The sequence below is a fragment of the Adiantum capillus-veneris genome, chromosome 3 (assembly GCF_014529385.1).
Source record: "Adiantum capillus-veneris isolate H3 chromosome 3, ASM1452938v2, whole genome shotgun sequence".
Classification (NCBI taxonomy): domain Eukaryota; kingdom Viridiplantae; phylum Streptophyta; class Polypodiopsida; order Polypodiales; family Pteridaceae; genus Adiantum; species Adiantum capillus-veneris.
The window spans coordinates 122,619,512-122,638,401 of record NC_140933.1 but is presented as its reverse complement, the minus strand read 5'-3'; the positions used below and the strand labels follow the sequence as shown (position 1 = coordinate 122,638,401).

Below are 18,890 nucleotides of genomic sequence, written 5' to 3'. Positions count from 1 at the left end.
CAATACACGTATCTAAACTGATTTTTGACCGTAGGGATAGATAGAGCACGTAAAATATCAGTTACATCCGCAGGACAAGTGGGGCTATTGTCACAATGCAAAAAGTTCCCTTCTTGCCCACTTCCTCTTAACCCTATCCATCTCTATCCCTACCACTCACCCTCGCCCCTACCCTCCTACCTCTCACCCCTACCCTCCCTCTTCTTGCCCCGGCCCCCTACCTAGCCATCCCTCTTGCCTATAGCCTACCCCTCTCATCCCTGCCTACCCTCTTCTCACCCCTACCCTATTGAAACTTTGCATGATGTTGAGTGAGATTGATCTTATGGATTACAAATCATGGATGCATTTTGGTTGACATGATCTGGAGAGTTTGGCTCAGCATTGTGCTGTAGATATACAGTTCCTTCAGTTATCTTGGTATACATGGCAGTTTTGCAACTTTTTCTCTCACCGAGATACTGAGTGGTTTTCAATGTCACTTGCATTGGATAGGTAGTTACAATTGGTCTTGGGTCTACATTGGGTGGACTCTCGCATGGGCAATGACACGTGACAAACACAGGGAGTGGTGGTCTAGAGGACACTGTGGCGAGTTCACCACCACCACAGTTCGAAGATAAGCTATGAGTTCACCACCACCGCAGTTCGGAGATAGGCATAGTTGGACTATCAGAGATATTTGTGTTCTAGAGTCTTGTGTTCAGTCTAGCACTCACACATCTACACTCTCCATGCACAGTTGGAGCCTCATCACCCCCATTGTACCAGTGAGTCCTGGCCTTGAAGCTGAGTGTGCTGCCAACCAGAGACTGTACTGAGTTAAGTCGAGTTTCTGTTGGGTTTGGAGTCTACTGTGGTGTCATTTGAGTTAGTCTTACTTGTTCCATATTGCTCTATACTTCTCAGCTCTATGTTTGGAGTGAGATTCCTTGCATAATGCACTGAGGAGCACCATAGTAGAGAGTGCAACATACTTTTCCTGCTACACAAAGAAATGCATCAAAAAGTTATGGCTAGATTCTTCAGGATAGACGAAAGGGCAGGTTTTGTTTATAAGAACTGGTGCAGTCGAACTAAATTCTGATTTAAAACCTGTAGCACTAACCACAGAGCTTCTACCTCGCAAATTCCAGGAGCTTTTGGTAGCTGTATACCTGCCAAGAACTTCCTGATTTTGTGGCAGGCCATGTCTCATTTACCATCTCTCCAGCCTATTATACAGATATGACTGCCCACGAAAACATAAAAACTATACGCCAACCAAATCATATGTATCCACATGATGATCCATGGCTTCAATCAACTCTCACACCAACTATGGAACTACATTTTCTTCATTGGAAGAAGACCTTGCTGAGGTTTACCTAAGTTATAACATGTCCCAGTAAAGAATGTACCCCCCCCCCAACCCCCAAAAGTCCTCTCGACATTCTTAGTGTAAAGATTGTCTATTCCTAAAACAATGGATCTCCTTTCGATTTGACAAGTGAAGCAGGTGACACAAGCTAACCAAAGTCTTTGGAATAATTATTGATGGCTACCTAAAGCATATTGTGATCCTGTAGATAATGAAGAGCCATACTACAGGTGACTATGGAAGGCAGCATCATGCTTCCACCATACATAATGTCCTTTAAATTTGCCACATCCACATTCAAGACTTCAATGATCTCTTCAGGGTCTTGAGAAAGTGGGGCTGGATCCTTCTGTTGACAAATACCCACTAAAACGCATCAGAATTTTGACTAGTTGTATCACAAACCTAACAAGTGTCAATCATTAACTTAAGAAAGGCTAGTTAAAAGTACCTTGGCATCTAGGACCAAAAATGGACTAAATCTGTTTCGGCACCATTTCACCTGTAACCAACCAGTCCATGATTTAAACACTTCCTCAGTAAGATTTTTCTTGCTGTATTTTAGCCAGATAAGAAGACAAAAAGGTCTCAAGGTGGCCCCCGGAGGCCCAAACAAGTTACAACTGACGATGATACCTCTCGTCTTAAAGTGTCACAAAAGTGAAGCATCATTTTAATCAAGTCCCTAGCTAGAAAAGAAAAGAAAAAGCTCCTGAATGACTCTGGAGCTCTGGGCTACTCCATGAAACTAATATTCCAGAAGAAACACACCTCCAAGATTCCAGGATGTTCCTTGGGTATAAGCTTTATTACAGTACCCTCATGCAGGTGTGCCTGTGAGTTTCAAGGAACAAAAGCAGCTAGCTTTTATCAACTTATCTTGAAGAACAACATGGAATAGTATTCCATACCTCCTCTGACAACTCTTTTCGTACACAATCTTCCAATGAAGTGTGCTTCTCAGAAAGGCCACCAGTTGGGACTCCGAACACAAAATCATTAGCTCCCTATGCAAAAGATGGCTTCTCAGGATTTGTTTGAAACAAAAACCGAAAGACAAATATTAAGGGAATGAAAGCCTGCCTGTGCATATTCCTTGATAAGTGTAACTGTTTTTAACGATGTGTTGAAGGGGAAAACAGTACAAAAATGGAAGGAAACAGTTTTCGATCCAACAATATCATAGTCAACAGTTGTGTACCCATCTGCTGCTTCTTTTCCTTTCTCAGCTTCAATCCTTGGGAGCTGTATCGCATATTAGTAAGAGGTAAAGACTGTAGCGGAAAACTATGCCGTGCTCTCTATTGTGGGTGCTCCTCAGTGCAATGTGCAAGAAACCTCACTCCAAACATAGAAATGAACAAAGTAGAGCAATATGGAACAAGCGAGACCAACTCAAATGACATAACAGTAGACTCCAAACACAATGGAACTTGACTAATCATGAACCAGTACACACTCTGGTTGGTAGCACACTCAGCTCCATGCCCAAGACTCACAGGTACAATGAGGGTGTCGAGGCTCCGATTGTGCGGGGAGAGTGCAGATGCGCAAGTGCTAGATTGCACACCAGACTCTAGACTACGTCTATGATGCATACAACGACTAGAACCAATTGAGCATATATATATAGAGAGAGAGAGACACACACACACACACACCTAGATGAATCCAGGATAAGCCCAGATTCACCCTTAAAGGCAAGTGCAAGGTATAGACCCATGGTAGTCACCCACAAGACAATATAACCATCAGCTCCATCATGCAAAGTATTGACTAAATACCACGACATCCCCACTAACGTCGTCGTCACTGCCCAATAGTGGGTGTAGAACTAGTACTAACATATGCTTCCTTACACCACACACACTCACACCATTGCTCGAAAAAAACCTAGGTTTAGTGTAATCCCACCTACAAATTTTGAGATTTGCCTCTAAATTTTAAATTGAAGGTGAGAAAACCTACAAAGTTTAAATAAATTTATTGTAAATTGATGTAAAAACCATCAAATTTAGTCGATTTACCTTTGAAATTTGTCATAGGTAGGTTTGCCAAGTTATTGGGAAAAAGTTTTTTCCGAGCGCCGACTCACACATGAGCATACATCAACACAAAGTCCGAGTTTTTGTCATGACTCCGGAGATCAAGGGCAGACTCGGCCATAATGAAGCCTAGCACTAAAAGAAGCATTAAATCAGAAAAATCAGAAAAATTCACACAAAAGTGAGGTAGTTGAAACTTGATAGGGCATACGCACCACAAAAGATAAAAAGAAATAGCACAATATCAACTGGTCATAACTCGGACGAAAGGACGAAAACTTCACAATGTGAAGTTTGCACATTGTGAGGTTTGCATGTCCGCTATACGACAAAAAAAAATATACCTAGATGAATCCAGGATAAGCCTAGATTCACCCTTGAAGGAAAGCCCAACGGCTAACAAAAATATCCTTGACAATCCAGCTACATCTATCTCTGAACTGTGGTGGCAGTGAATTGGCCACAGTGTCCAAATCTTTGTTTTTGCCACGTGTCACAGCCAAACAAGAGTCCACCCAGTGTGAACCCAAGACCAACTGATATTGCCTGTCCAATGCACGTGACACTAGCCCTGCTACACAAGATAGACTCCAAGCCCAATATAAGCTCAACGACTCTCAATGTATCAGCTATAGACTCTGGCTGGCAACACTCACAGCTCCAAACCAAGTGCTCACAGGGTACAATGGGGGAGTCGAGGCTTTGATTGTGCTAGGAGAGTGTTATGTCAAAGACTAGACTCTAGAAAAAATACTCGTACCCAAATCATACCAAACTAATCATACATAGAATGGCTATATGTCATCCATAACTTTAGCAAATATCTATGAAGAGACAGCTGCACATATCTGGACTCGAGTAGTGGTGGTAGGCTAGCCACGGTGTACACTCCACTACCACTCCCAATGTCCCACCAAGCGCCTTTGGTCCACGAGACCACCAACACGGCATGGTCTATCAATCTAGAGTGTCCGCCAAGTACTAACCTAAGATAAATTGTAACTGAAACCGCTTGTCAAAAGCAAGCCACATTGTAGCCCTGCTACAAGTTGCCCGTCACAAGACCACTCATAGTGTCACAAATGTGTGACGTGGCGTGGCCCAACTTATAGACTTTGGCAGAGAGGACCAAATAGGATTAGGGTTAGAAACCTAACCCTACCCAACTCACAGAACCCGGCCGAGGGACCTTAAACCTTTAAAATTAAAGCAAGAACCCAAAATTGTGTTAAGAAAGACTTGTGGCAGTGCTGTACAGACTGGCATACGAATCGGGGAAACTGCTCACGTGGCAGTACGGAAGGCCCGAGTTTTATGCCCGTTTTTGGGATAGGAGCTTTTGAGGCTCAGTGCCTTTGGAGCAGGGTTTTTCATGTGTATGCTTTTGGCGGCTAGGGACCTTTGTAAGTGTGACAAGGCCTGTCTGCTTGGCAAATTAGTTTGGGAGGTAGAGAGGACCCTTGGACATTGTATTCTTGTGAAGTAATAATAAAGAAATACCAAGAAGGGGCGCCAGTCTTTGGGGCCAGTGTATCTGGGGACAGAAATCCGGCGTTCGGTGTCGAGACTCCTTCTCTCTCTGTCCCTTTGTTCAAATTCAATTCAGTTGTTTGCAGTTTTCTCACTTGTGTTGCTATAGATCTTTGGTTTGGAGTTTCCAATTCTATTATAGTGGTATCAAAGCTCAAACGATTCTTCTTCTACAAAGGATCCGATCCCTTTTCCCGCAGCACACATGGGTCTCGCAGTGAATGCAATGAAGAGAGAGTTGTTCCATCGACCCGACTTCGTGATGAAGTCAACCCCAACCCTAGTGGGGGATCAGTAGATACCAACGAGACTTCTGATGGGGGCAAGCATCCTTCCAAGGAATCAGGGGAAGAGCACAGCCCGTTCTCGCCAAGCGAAGTCAACAGGATGGAGTACCAGCGTCAACTACAGGTTGACACTTAAGTACTCCGAGGATCCACAATATGCTAAGTACCTAAGGAATCACCCACTTGACAAGGTTCATTCACGATGGCATGCTCCCATTTACTCGCCTCTCAAGTCCGCCAGAAGCAAAAAGCAAATCCATGTACAGACAAGCCAAAATTATACTCGCAAGAAGAGTTCGACGATGCTCTTGAGCATAAGATCAATAAATTGACGAAGACTAAGAAGACTTCATGGAAGAAGAGCCGTTTAGTAGATTTTCCCGGTTACTTGGGTCAGAAGTCCACTTTCGAGGAAGCAAATCCAAGAAGTGTGTTCGCTTTGAGGATGATCCCAATTCATCTTCTTCATCATCTGACAGTTTAGAGAGTTCCTCTTCCTCTCACTCCAACGAGGAGGATAGGAAGCACCGGAAACGGAGAAAGACTCAGAAGAACAAGAAAAACAAGAAAACCAAGAAAGCAGATGCCACAAAAAGTATAGAAAGCACCGCAAGCAAGGATACTTCATCCTCTGACAGTTCTGATTCTGATGAGCCAATGCACGGGAAGAAGCAAAGACATATATGCCATCTGAATCAGTGTGACCAACTCGAGAAAACGGCCAAGAAGACCAAGGATTTCAAGGAGGGTGGACAAGCACTCAAGTTTGACACGTTTTTAGGTTACAAGGACACCCATCCAGCCCTTGCATTCATACAACAGCTTGACATTGACTTTTCGGGAGCCCATTTCTCAGAACACTCCAAAATACGAAGGGTGGCGTCTTATCTGAAGGGTAATGCCCAAACATGGTGGTCTACCTTACTCTTCCGTAGGGAAGCACCTACAAAGTGGGTAAAATTAAAATGCGTCCCGGGATGGGTGACATAGAGCATCGCGAAGGAGATTGTACTAGAAGTTCAGTGAGAGAGGACTAGGTGATGGGTATTCCTCATGCATCACAACGTGGGTGACGAGAGCATCGGAAAGGGAATATTTCATAGTTAGGAGGTATTCCGAACGGAGTTAGAATTGTCCCAATATTTATTTTGGCTTTGGGTATTTATTTTACTTATTTGTCAAAGTTCTAGGTAGGGCAATTTGTTGACGGGGATGCTTAAGGGCCCCAAGCTAGTATATAAGAAACACCTAGCCCCCATTATATATTCACTAATTCATTGCCGAGTTGGTTGGTTCAACGACTCTCTCTCTCTCTCTCTCTCTCTCTCTCTCAAAACTTCTATTTATGATGGGTAGTGAGGCCACTCACACAAAGGCATGGAGAGTGGGGAAGATGTAACAGACTTGGACACTCCAAGTCAAGAATCAATCGCGACAGCACCAAATAACCACTTCAAAACAATTCACAGATCACAATAGATTTTGCACTGGCCCGGCGCAGTTCCGTGCCTAGAGATATTGGCCCCAAAGACTGGCGCCCCTTTCGGTATTTCTTTTTGTATTAATCAATCATCAAAGTACAAGAGAGCGGTTAGGGTATCACTCTCAGACTCTGCGTCCAGATGCTCTGAGAAGTGAGGCCCTCACCACTAATTTAAAGGTTACAAGGGATGCTCTAAAGCAGAGCCCCAAAAGCTTCAAATCAAAAGCAATTACTCTCTCTCTCACAGAGAGTCAAAACTTGAAAGCAAAAGCATTCTCTCTTTCTTTCTCATATTGTAGAGAAAAAGCAAAATTTGCGTCGCTCATCATTTTCCAAAAAAAATAAATAAAATAAATAAATAAATTTACAACCGCCTTCGGACTTTACCTTTCTTCGTATCGTTATGTGCCAAAATCTGTTCATGAACAAGGATCTTAGACATCACATGACTTAACCAAGAACCGCCTTCGGACTTTACCTTCAACACAGGACATCACCAGACATCACATGACATTCAACATTCATTCGGATCTTAGACCATGATTTATCGGCAATGTAGCTAGCAATCACATCTAGGTCCAATCGGGACCTCAACAATGTCCGATTGACTAACCCCTATTGCAACCATGTCTATGCGAGATCAATCAGACCAAAATGCTGCAGTCATTTCATCTATCAGTTCCTGCACTCAGAAGAAGTCAAGAACAAATCAGTATCATTATCAGGAATTCCATTTCATAAAGTCATCCAGCAGAATACTGAGAGCTCTCAGTATCCCTGAAGCTCAAAGAGACATCAGTGACTTTAGTATCAAAATCGAGGCATCTGTTGACAAGGGAGCGGAGTGACTCCCCTCTTGTGTATCCCACTGCACCAGATCTCCGGCCAAGCTGAATTCTGGGTTTCGGTTGGAGTAGACTATGCTAAACCAAAACATAGAGGTAGTTTCACAATCCGAGGAGTATCTGCTAGGTCCTCCTCCTCCATCCACTTCGCATCAAATCAAGGAAAGTTCTTGAACTTAACCAAGAACCGCCTTCGGACTTTACCTTTCTTCGTATCGTTATGTGCCAAAATCTGTTCATGAACAAGGATCTTCTCGTTTTCTTCCACTTCGGGTTGCTCATCAGGCTCCCCATCATCAAGCACATCACCCTTAACAGGTTTCAAGAGACTCACATGCAATGCATTGTGAATCCTCCAAGTATCTGGCAGTTTCAATCGGAAGGAGACATCATTTATCTTGTCAATGATCTGGAAAGGTCTGTAGTATCGAATACTAAGCTATGGAAAAAGCCTCTCCTTTCCCTTTTTCTTTCGTAGATGTGCCTTCTCAAAACGTAAGAGCACCCAACCATCCTCCTTCAATTTCAACTCGCGACGATGGCGATCCGCTGCCTTTTTCTGTCATTCTTGACACTCCTGCAAAGTCTCGCGAACCTTGGCAAAAGCCGTATCCAAATCTCGCGAATATTCATCCGCTTCAAATATCTAATCTTCGTGCTCAGGAAGGATGGAACCTTCGCAGCACTTTCACCAATTTCACATGGCGTCTTCCCCGTCGAAGAGTGTATCGTGTTATTGTAGGCAAATTCCACCAAAGGTAAGTTCTTTTTCCATTGAGTCTTCTAATCCGAGATACAAGACTTCAATAAATCTAAAATCATTGAATTGGCAATCTCAAATTGCCCGTCAATTTGCACGTCGAACGATGACGAGAACTGCAACTACGTGCCAATGTTCTCCCAAATTGCCTTCCAAAACAAACTCATAGATCTAGGGTCTCTGTCGGAGACAATCGTCTCAGACGCGCCATGTAATCGGAAAATCATCATGATCATTCTGTGTTCTCGGGAGATCAAAAATGAAATCCATTTCAATACTTTTCCAAGGGCAGGTGGGTATGGGTAAAGGCTTTAACAATCCCCGTACCTTATGCCTGTCAAAATTGACCTAGCATACTAAGCAACTGCGCACAAACTCTTCCACATCCTTTTTGAGTCTCGGCCCAAAGAAGTATCTCTCTACCTCCTTTATGGTGGTAGCAATGCCGCGGTGACTCGTAAAAGGTGGACAGTGGCATTCAGTCATAACCTTTTCCCTCAACGGTTGTGTAACGCACAACATAGTCTTTTTCATCAAGTAGCCTTCCCGAAGGGAGTATCCAGCTACTGTCTCCCCATCCCGTATCCGTGTGAAAATATCTGCAAAATCTGTATCTGTGGCATACTGATCGACCATATCCTCGAAGCTCCTATGATGTATCGCGGAAATAGCCAGAACCAACGGTTTCCGAGACAAAGCAGCTGCCACCACATTCTTTTGTCCCTGCACATAGACAATCTGGAAGTGGAACTGTGACAAGATGTTCGCCCACCGCATCTGCTTTTCCGAAAGCTGCTTCTGTGACAAGAAGTAGCGCAAACTCTGATGGTCTGTAAAGACAATAAAATCCGCTCCGAGTAGGTAATGCCGCCACTAAGTAAGAGCATGGATAACCGCCAAAAGCTCTTTCTGATAAATTTGTGCTGTCATCTCCGGCCTAGAGAACAAACGGCTCTCGTAAGCTATGACATGGCTTTCTTGCATCAAGACCGTACCCAAACTACGACCACAAGCATCACAATATACTTCTAATGACTTCTGCAAGTCCGGCAAAGTCAAAATAGGTCCCGTAGTCAATTTCTCTTTCAATGTCCGAAAGGCAGTCACCTCTGTGGGTCCCCACGGAAAAGGTACTCCTTTCTGTGTCAAGGTATGCAAAGGGGAAGCAACCTCTGCAAACTTTCGTATGAACCGCCTGTAGTACGAACACAGTCCCAAGAAGCTTCTAACTTCATGGACGTTCCTCAAATCGGGCCAATCACGGATAGTCTCTATCTTGGCCGGGTCCATTTGCACTCCTGCTGCTGTTGACACAATGTGTCCCAAAAAGTGTATCTTTGGTAGGAAAAATTCACTTTTCTTTGCATTAATCACTAACGTGTGATCTCGTAATTCCTGAAAGACTTGAAGCAGATGATCTCTGTGTTCCGCCTCATTCTTGGAGAAAACAATGATGTTAAAGCAAGTGCCAACAAATAGCCTGTACTCTCGAAAAATCCTGTCCATCATCTGGTTAAATGTCGCAGGAGCATTGGTTAAGCCAAAAGGCATCACCAAAAACTCAAATAACCCAAAAGTCGTCCGAAAAGCTGTCTTGTAGACATCTCCTGGCGCTATCCTGATCTGATGATGTCCTCTCTTCAAGTCAATCCTGCTAAAGCACGAGGATCCCTGTAACCTGTCGAGTATATCATCGATCCTAGGAATCGGAAATTTGTTCTTGATAGTGATTTCGTTGAGAGTGCTATAATCGATGCACATTCTCCAAGATCCGTCTTTTTTCAAAACCAACAACACTGGAGAGCAATACGGTGAAGTACTAGGCTGGACAAGACCCTTTTCCAAGAGGTCTTTCACTGGGTTCATAATCTTTTCATTCTGTACTCGGCTCACACGGTAAGGTGGCCGATTCGGTGGCGTGCTTCCAGGTATCAGATCAATGGTTTGATCTTCAGGCCCTCTGAAAAGCAATCGGCATGAGTGTGGAGAAAAATCTTGGCGTTCTTTTGATCACGTCAAAACATATTCAACCTTTATCCATCGTTCAGTTCTCTCCCAAAACAATGAGTAAGAAACTGAAGTTCATCATGTACAATCTCTAAGCCCTTCATTTATCAAAGTCGCTTTCTCGGCCCGGTAGTCAAACCACGGCGTAGTTCTTGTGGTGCCAAGGGATCCTGAGTAGAACGTCACTCGCGTGCCCTGAACACCCCTGTCATTGCAAACGAAGTTTGCCAATGCTCAGTGTAAATATGTCCATGTTCCCCGCATTTGTCCATGTTCCCCGCATCCAAAGCACTTCCCCTCTCTGATGAAGCGAGCTCTCTCCTCAGGAGTAAGCTTGGGTCGTGCATCCTTTTTCTCTGGGTTGCTCTTTTTCTTTCTACTTTCATTCCCAGAAGACTGTTTGGCTCATTGTGTCATGGCCTCATCTGTGGGGTAGGTCAGACTGCCAGAGTGAATGGCAAAGCCCTGCTTCGCATGACTCATCAACACCTGAATAGAAGCTAACTTCTGTTCCAAGCAGTGATCTCGGATCTCTGTAGGTAGACCCAAGGTAAACCGCTCAATCTGTTCTCTGAATGAGATCTTCTTGAATGAAGAGGCAGGTAGAAAAGAGCTCCAGAATCTTTCACAATAAGCATTGATTGTATCTTTCTTGGTCATCCGAAGATGGTTCCAAGCAGCTCGTATATCTCGTTCATATTCTTGCGTCAACCAAGAAGAAATAAAAAGCTTCTTAAATTTCAGCCACTTAACTGGCGCAGTCTTGTTTAAAAGAAGCGTGGACCACCAAGTACGAGCATTCCTCTTAAAGTAAGAGGCAGCTCTCCGAATCTTGGAGTGCTCTGAATAGCGTCCTCCCTCGAAAGCGATGTCAAACTGTTGTATAAAAGACAAAGCCTTCGAAGCATCTGAGTATCCTGAAAAAGTATCAAACTTGATCGAGTGGCCACCTTCCTTAAACTCTCAGACTTTCTTGCTTTTGTCTTCGAGAAAGTCACACTGGTTAGCTTTGTAAAAATTCTTCTTGTTCGCATAAAACTTTCCGTCATTGGAATCTGAGTTGTCTGTAGACGAGTCCTCAGTAGAACTGTCAGTCTCTGGGCGAGATGTAGCCTTCTTTGCCTTTTTCTTGCCCGTTTCGAAGCTTTGTATCTTGCTTCGCTTTTTGCTTTTTTCTGTCTTCTTCGCTCGAGTCTGAAGAGCTAGAAGAACTGTCAGAAGAAGAAGAAGAACTGAGTAAACCTTCAAACTTGACACGCTTCTTCTGTTTCTTTGCCTTGTCAAAAGTTGACTGACGACCCAAATAACCTGGAAAGTCAATGCTTTTCTTCTGGTTTTTGCCGTGCTTTTTGGCTTTCTTTTGCGCGTCAAAAACCTGAGCAATCCGTGCATCAACCACCTCTCCTAATTCCTTCTCTGAATATTTCTTGTGAGCAGAAGGTTTCTTGAGAGGAGGTGTAGTGGTTTTCTGCCACTGCTCATGCACTTCTTGAAAAGAAGTCTCGCTCATATATTTTGCAAATTTTGGGTCCTTCGCAAAATTGAGCATCATCTTCGTTGCATCGCCGATCAACTGGCGACGATCCATCTCTCGCCGCTCCGCCTGAGTAGGGCGAGGCGGGCCATACTCTCTGTCTGAATCTTTGTTGTGATCCCAGCCCGCATCTCCAAATGCAGAGGGAGTCGACTGATCCTTGCGTGAAGCCATAGGTGCCGCGGAAAAAAAATTTGGGGATCGGATTTCCCGTAGAAGAGAAATCGGCCATGCTCTGATACCACTGTAACAGACTTGGACACTCCAAGTCAAGAATCAATCGCAACAGCACCAAATAACCACTTCAAAACAATTCACAGATCACAATAGATTTTGCACTGGCCCGACGGAGTTCCGTGCCTAGAGATATTGGCCCCATAGACTCGCACCCCTTTCGGTATTTCTTTTTGTATTAATCAATCATCAAAGTACAAGAGAGCGGTTAGGGTTTCACTCTCAGACACTGCGTCCAGATGCTCTGAGAAGTGAGGCCCTCACCACTAATTTAAAGGTTAAAAGGGATGCTCAAAAGCAGAGCCCCAAAAGCTTCAAATCAAAAGCAATTGCTCTCTCTCTCTCTCTCACAGAGAGTCAAAACTTGAAAGCAAAAGCATTCTCTTAAACAAAAACAAGAAAAAAAAACAAAAAAAACAAAAAACAAAAAAAAAAGCCCCCGTGATTTCCGGAAATTAGGGTTTTTGGCAAAAATTAGGGTTTGCAAGAATTTTAGGGTTTCTGCTGTCCGTAGCCACGTCATCACTTTGTGACATAAGAAGAGAGAAGGAAATGGGGAGACTTCCAAGAAGAGAGCATTGATCTTTCGGTTCCCCTCCATGGAAGCAAAGAAGGATTTCTTGAAGAAGCGTCCTACACTAAAGAAGACAGGGATATTCCTTGGGGACGACCTCAGACTCTCACAGCTTGCTCATATGCAAGAAGTTATGCCTGAGATAAGGACAGCCCCAGAGAAAGGGAAATTGGCTTGCAAAAGAAGTCTCCTCGCAAGACAGACAGAGTACTCACAAAAGCATAGAAGGGCTCCATCATCGCTGAACGAAGGCCACTGCCACTCACCACGATCCCACTCAGTGCTGTAAACGTCCTTTGAAACAAGGAAATCCAGACTAAACAGTTTGCACTGTAGAAGCTATCATAAGCTGCAGCAATCACCGATAGACCGCACGGACCACCATCGGATGATGTCCTGTCAGTAGGTAGGGTACTCCAAGATGAGGGGAAAGCCAGACTCAACAGTCCGCAATGTGAAGGGCCTCTGAGAAGAGGTGTGGTCAGAACAAGTTGTCTGCACCGTAATCATCATGTATGAAGAAGGGAAGCCAGAGTGAGCAGTCTGTGCTGTGAATAATCTCTAAGAAGAGGAAAGGCTAGACCAATCTGTCTACACCAGCGTAACCGCGAAACGTTTCAGACCCGAAACGTTTCACCACGAAACGTGGCGTTTCACCCCGAAACGTTTCACCCTAGGATAAGGCTTCAGTGAAACGTCTGGCCGAAACGCCAATTTTGTGTATATATAGAGTTATGTATCGACAAAATAGGTGTTCACAGTGCAGTCGGTAGAGACACATGCTATGTTAACCTTGAAATAGCATATAAATAATAAATAAATAACTATTTAATGGCTAAATTCTCTAAAGGCAATTTTTCATTTCAGGCGTTTCATTATCAGGAATTCCATTTCATAAAGATATCGAGCAGAATATTGTCAGCTATCAGTATCCCTGAAGCTCAAAGAGACATCAGTGACTTTAGTATCAAAATCGAGGCATCTGTTGACAAGGGAGCGGAGTGACTCCCCTCTTGTGCATCCCACTGCACCAGATCTCCGGCCAAGCTGAATTTTGGGTTCCGTTTGGAGTAGACTATGCTAAACCAAAGCATCGAGGTAAAGTTTCACAATCCGAGGAGTATTTGCTAGGTCCTCCTCCTCCATCCACTTCGCATCAAATGCAGGAAAGTTCTTGAATTTAACCAAGAACAGCCTTCGGACTTTACCTTTCTTCGTATCGTTATGTGCCACAATCTGTTCAGGAACAAGGGTCTCCTCGTTTTCTTCCATTGCGGGTTGCTCATCAGGCTCCCCATCATCAAGCACATCACCCTTAACAGGTTTCAAGAGACTCAAATGCAATGCATTGTGAATCCTCCAAGTATATGGCACTTTCAATCGGAAGGAGACATCATTTCTCTTTTCAGTTATCTGGAAAGGTCCGTAGTATCGCATACTAAGCTTTGGAAAAAGCCTCTCCTTTCCCTTTTTCTTTCTTAGGCGTGCCTTCTCAAAACGTAAGAGCACCCAATCATCCTCCTTCAGTTTCAAGTCACGACGATGGCGATCCGCTGCCTTTTTTTGTCGTTCTTGAGACTCCTACAAACTCTGGCGAACCTTGGCAAAAGCCGTATCCAAATCTCGCGAATATTCATCCGCTTCAAATATCTAATCTTCCGTACTCAGGAAGGATGGAACCTTCGCAGCACTTTCAATAATCTCAAATGGCATCTTCCCCGTCGAAGAGTGTATCTTGTTATTGTAGGCAAATTCCACCAAAGGTAAGTTCTTTTCCCATTGAGTCTTCTGATCCGAGATACAAGACTTCAATAAATCTAAAACCACTGAATTGGCAATCTCAGATTGCCCGTCAGTCTGCAAGTGGAACGATGACGAGAACTGCAACCGCGTGCCAAAGTTCTCCCAAATTGCCTTCCAAAACAAACTCATAAATCTGGGGTCTCTGTCAGAGACAATCGTCTCAGACGTGCCATGTAATCGGAAAATCATCGCGATCATTCTGTGTTCTCGGGAGATCAAAAATGAAATCCATTTCAATATTTTCCCAAGGGCGGGTGGGTATGGGTGAAGGCTGTAACAATTCTTGTGCCTTATGCCTGTCAAGTTATGACCATCTGGCATACTGCGCACAAACTCTTCCACATCCTTTTTGAGTCTCGACCAAAAGAAGTATCTCTCTAACCCTCATGGTGGTAGCAATGCCGCAATGACCCGTAAAAGGTGGACAATGGCATTCAGTCATAACCTTTTCCCGCAACGGCTGTGTAACGCACAACATAGTCTATGAATCAAGTAGCCTTCCTGAAGGGAGTATCCAGCTATTGTCTCCCCATCCCGTATCCGTGTAAAAATATCTGCAAAATTTCTATCTGTGGCATACTGATCGACCATATCCTCAAAGCTCCTATGATGTATCACGGAAATAGCCAGAACCAACGGTTTCCGAGACAAAGCATCTGCCACCACATTCTTATGTCCCTGAACATGGACAATCTGGAAGTGGAACTGTGACAAGATGTTCGCCCACCGCATCTACTTTTCCGAAAGTTGCTTCTATGACAAGAAGTAGCGCAAACTCTGATGATCTGTGAAGACGGTAAAATCCGCTCCGAGTAGGTAATGCCGCCACTGAGTAAGAGCATGGATAACCGCCAAAAGCTCTTTCTCATAAATCTGTTTGTCATCTCTGGCCTAGAGAACAAACGGCTCTCGTAAGCTATGACATGGCCTTCTTGCATCAAGACCGCACCCAGACTACGACCACAAGCATCACAATATACTTCAAATGACTTCTGCAAGTCCGGCAAAGTCAAAATAGGTCCCGTAGTCAATTTCTCTTTCAATGTCCGAAAGGCAGTCACCTCTGTGGGTCCCCACGAAAAAGGTACTCCTTTCTGTGTCAAGATATGCAAAGGGGAAGCAACCTCTGCAAACTTTCGTATGAACCGCCTGTAGTACGAACACAGTCCCAAGAAGCTTTCAACTTCATGGACATTCTTCAAATCGGGCCAATTACGGATAGTCTCTATCTTGGCCGGATCCATTTGCACTCCTGCTCTGACACGTGTATCTTTGGTAGGAAAAATTCACTTTTCTTTGCATTAATCACTCACTTGTGATCTCATAATGCCTGAAAGACCTGAAGTAGATGATCTCTGTGTTCTGCCTCATTCTTGGAGAAAACAATGATGTCGTCAAGGAGAGTGCCAACAAATAGCCTGTACTCTCGAAAAATCTTGTCCATCATCCGGTTAAATGTCGCAGGAGCATTGGTTAATCCAAAAGGCATCACCAAAAACTCAAATAACCCAAAAGTCGTCCGAAAAGCTGTCTTGTAGACATCTCCTTGCACTATCCTGATCTGATGATATCCACTCTTCAAGTCAATCCTGCTAAAGCACAAGGATCTCTGTAACCTGTCGAGTATATCATCGATCCTAGGAATCGGAAATCTGTTCTTGATGGTGATTTTGTTGAAAGCTCTATAATCGATGCACATTCTCCAAGATCAGTCTTTCTTCAAAACCAACAACACTGGAGAGCAATACGGTGAAGTACTAGACTGGACAAGACCCTTTTTCAAGAGGTCTTTCACTGGGTTCATAATCTTTTCATTCTGTACTCAGCTCACACGGTAAGGTGGCCGGTTCGGTGGCGTGCTTCCTCTTAAAGTAGGAGGCAGCTCTCCGAATCTTGGAGTGCTCTGAATAGCGTCCTCCCGCGAAAGCGATGTCAAACTGCTGTATAAAAGACAAAGCCTTCGAAGCATCTGAGTATCCTAAAAAAGTATCAAACTTGATCGAGTGGCCACCTTCCTTAAACTCTCAGACTTTCTTGCTTTTATCTTCGAGAAAGTCATACTGGTTAGCTTTGTAAAAATTCTTCTTGTTCGCATAAAAGTTTCCGTCATTGGAATCTGAGCTGTCTGTAGACGAGTCCTCAGTAGAACTGTCAGTCTCTAGGCGAGATGTAGCCTTCTTTGCCTTTTTCTTGCCCTTTCCGAAGCTTTGTTTCTTGCTTCGCTTTTTGCTTTTTCTGTCTTCTTCGCTCAAGTCTGAAGAGCTAGAAGAACTGTCATAAGAAGAAGAAGAACTGAGTAAGCCTTCAAACTTGACACGCTTCTTCTATTTCTTTGCCTTGTCAAAAGTTGACTGACGACCCAAATAACCTGGAAAGTCAGTGCTTTTCTTTTTCTTTTTGCCGTGCTTTTTGGATTTCTTTTGCGCGTCAAAAAGCTGAGCAATCCGTGCATCAACCACCTCTTCTAATTCCTTCTCTGAATATTTCTTGTGAGCAGAAGGTTTCTTGAGAGTGGGTGTAGTGGTTTTCTGTCACAGCTCATGCACTTCCTGAAAAGAAGTCTCGCTCATATATTTTGCAAAATTTTGGATCCTTCGAAAAATTGAGCATCATCTTCGTTGCATTGCCGATCAACTGACGACGCTCCATCTCTCGCCGCTCCGCCTGAGTAGGCCGAGGCGGGCCATACTCTCTGCCGGAATCTTCGTTGTGATCCCTGCCCGCATCTCCAGATGCAGAGGGAGTCGACTGATCCTTGCGTGAAGCCATAGGTGCCACGGAAAAAAAAAAAAAAATCGGATTTCCCGTAGAAGAGAAATCGGTCGTGCTCTGATACCACTGTAACAGACTTGGACACTCCAAGTCAAGAATCAACCGCGACAGCACCAAATAACCACTTCAAAACAATTCACTGATCACAATAGATTTGCACTGGCCCGGCGGAGTTCCGTGCCTAGAGATATTGGCTCTAAAGACTGGCGCCCCTTTCGGTATTTCTTTTTATATTAATCAGATCAAAGTACAAGAGAGTGGCTAGGGTTTCACTCTCAGACTCTACGTCCAGATGCTCTGAGAAGTGAGACCCTCACCACTTATTTAAAGGTTACAAGGGATGCCCAAAAGCTTCCGAGTTAAAAGCATAAGAGCTCAAAAGCTCTTCTCTCTCAAGTTCTTCCCTTATTTTATTAAAAAAAAAAAAGCAAAAATAAAAAAATAAAAGCCTCCGTGATTTCCGGAAATTTTTCTGGCAGAAATTAGGGTTTGCAGGAATTTTAGGGTTTCTGGCAGAAATAAGGGTTTCTGCTGTCCGCCACGTCATCACTTTGTGACATGGATCCTCCTCTTGCATGGCAGAAGAGGAGCCTGATGGGAAGTAGTAACATAAGACTGATCCATATATATCTAGCCATTGGGTCCTGAGCCACCACTCTAAGGCATCCTTGGAGCTTTCGCTGAAAATTTATTTCCACTCCACCAGACCCTCGTGAGTGCCCTGACGTGTCCTGTATGGAAACTCCCACCAGTAGCCCACTACTGGGGTAGTCCTCTCTTCAGGCTCTGGTGTGTCTTTGTCAATAGTATAATGTCCCTCCCGTCCATCACATGCTCCAATCGTCTAGGATTTGCAAAGCAATGGTAGCACTAATCATTCTTTCTCAAAAAATCTCGTTCCACAAGGGTAAAATTAAAGTTCTGAAAGTCTTCCCGATTGGTTTGGGTACGTTCACATAATGGATTGGTGGATAGCCACCAATTTAAATGGCTGGCACCACAAGCGGACGGGAAAACAATGATAGGACAAGAAAGAAACTAAAAGAACAGAGACTTCGCGCGTCACTTGAGTCAACGCGGAAAAGGCCTAGTTCTCCTTCAAATAGTAGTGGCCCTCAGGTCGAGCACCCCTAGCAATATGTCCTAATTCAATATCAAGGGATAAGTTTACACTTTTCTGTGTGACCATACATATAATCTGAATACAACTACCACCGAGGCCTTTAATTTACACGCACCTAAAGCACAAAAGCAACTTAAAAATCATTTGCTCTTTTCATCTAGTGCCAAAAGCACTTAAAAGGTATCTGCTAGGACAAGAAAATAACTTTAAAGAACAGAAAGAGACTTCACGCACTTGAGTCAATGTGGAAAAGGCGTAGTTTCCCTTTTGACAGTAGTGGCCCGCAAGTCAAGCACCTCTAGCAGTATTTCTTTATTTATTATCAACGGGAATTTACAACTGCCCTTTGTGACCAAATACATAATCTAAGAGCCAGTTCACGTGGAACCTTGCAGTTGCGAACCAGTTTTGTTCCCATGAGGAGTCGCCAAGAATTTTCTTGCAACTGGTTGCGACTCAGTTGCTTACTGCTCCTAGGGGGCAAGGTGGAGCACGCTGGAAACCACGCAAAAAGACAAAACAACTCCTCACTT

The 18,890-nt window shown here is 44.0% G+C and overlaps 1 protein-coding gene across 3 annotated transcripts in view; it reads right to left on the bottom strand.

The window, feature by feature from the left end:
* Positions 1–1,047: 1,047 nt before the first annotated feature.
* Positions 1,048–18,890, bottom strand: part of LOC147461633 (uncharacterized) — a 57,390-nt gene continuing 39,547 nt past the window's right edge. For 2 of the 3 annotated variants that reach the window (XM_086509131.1, XM_086509129.1), the window contains 5 exons: positions 2,444–2,605; positions 2,272–2,367; positions 2,132–2,194; positions 1,812–1,862; positions 1,048–1,709 (listed from right to left, as the gene is read on the bottom strand). In XM_086509131.1, the coding sequence (XP_086365257.1) occupies positions 1,545–1,709; positions 1,812–1,862; positions 2,132–2,194; positions 2,272–2,367; positions 2,444–2,605 (537 nt within the window). In that variant the 3' untranslated portion in view covers positions 1,048–1,544. The remainder of the gene's footprint in view (positions 1,710–1,811; positions 1,863–2,131; positions 2,195–2,271; positions 2,368–2,443; positions 2,606–18,890) is intronic. The other variant, XM_086509130.1, reaches the window with a different exon arrangement.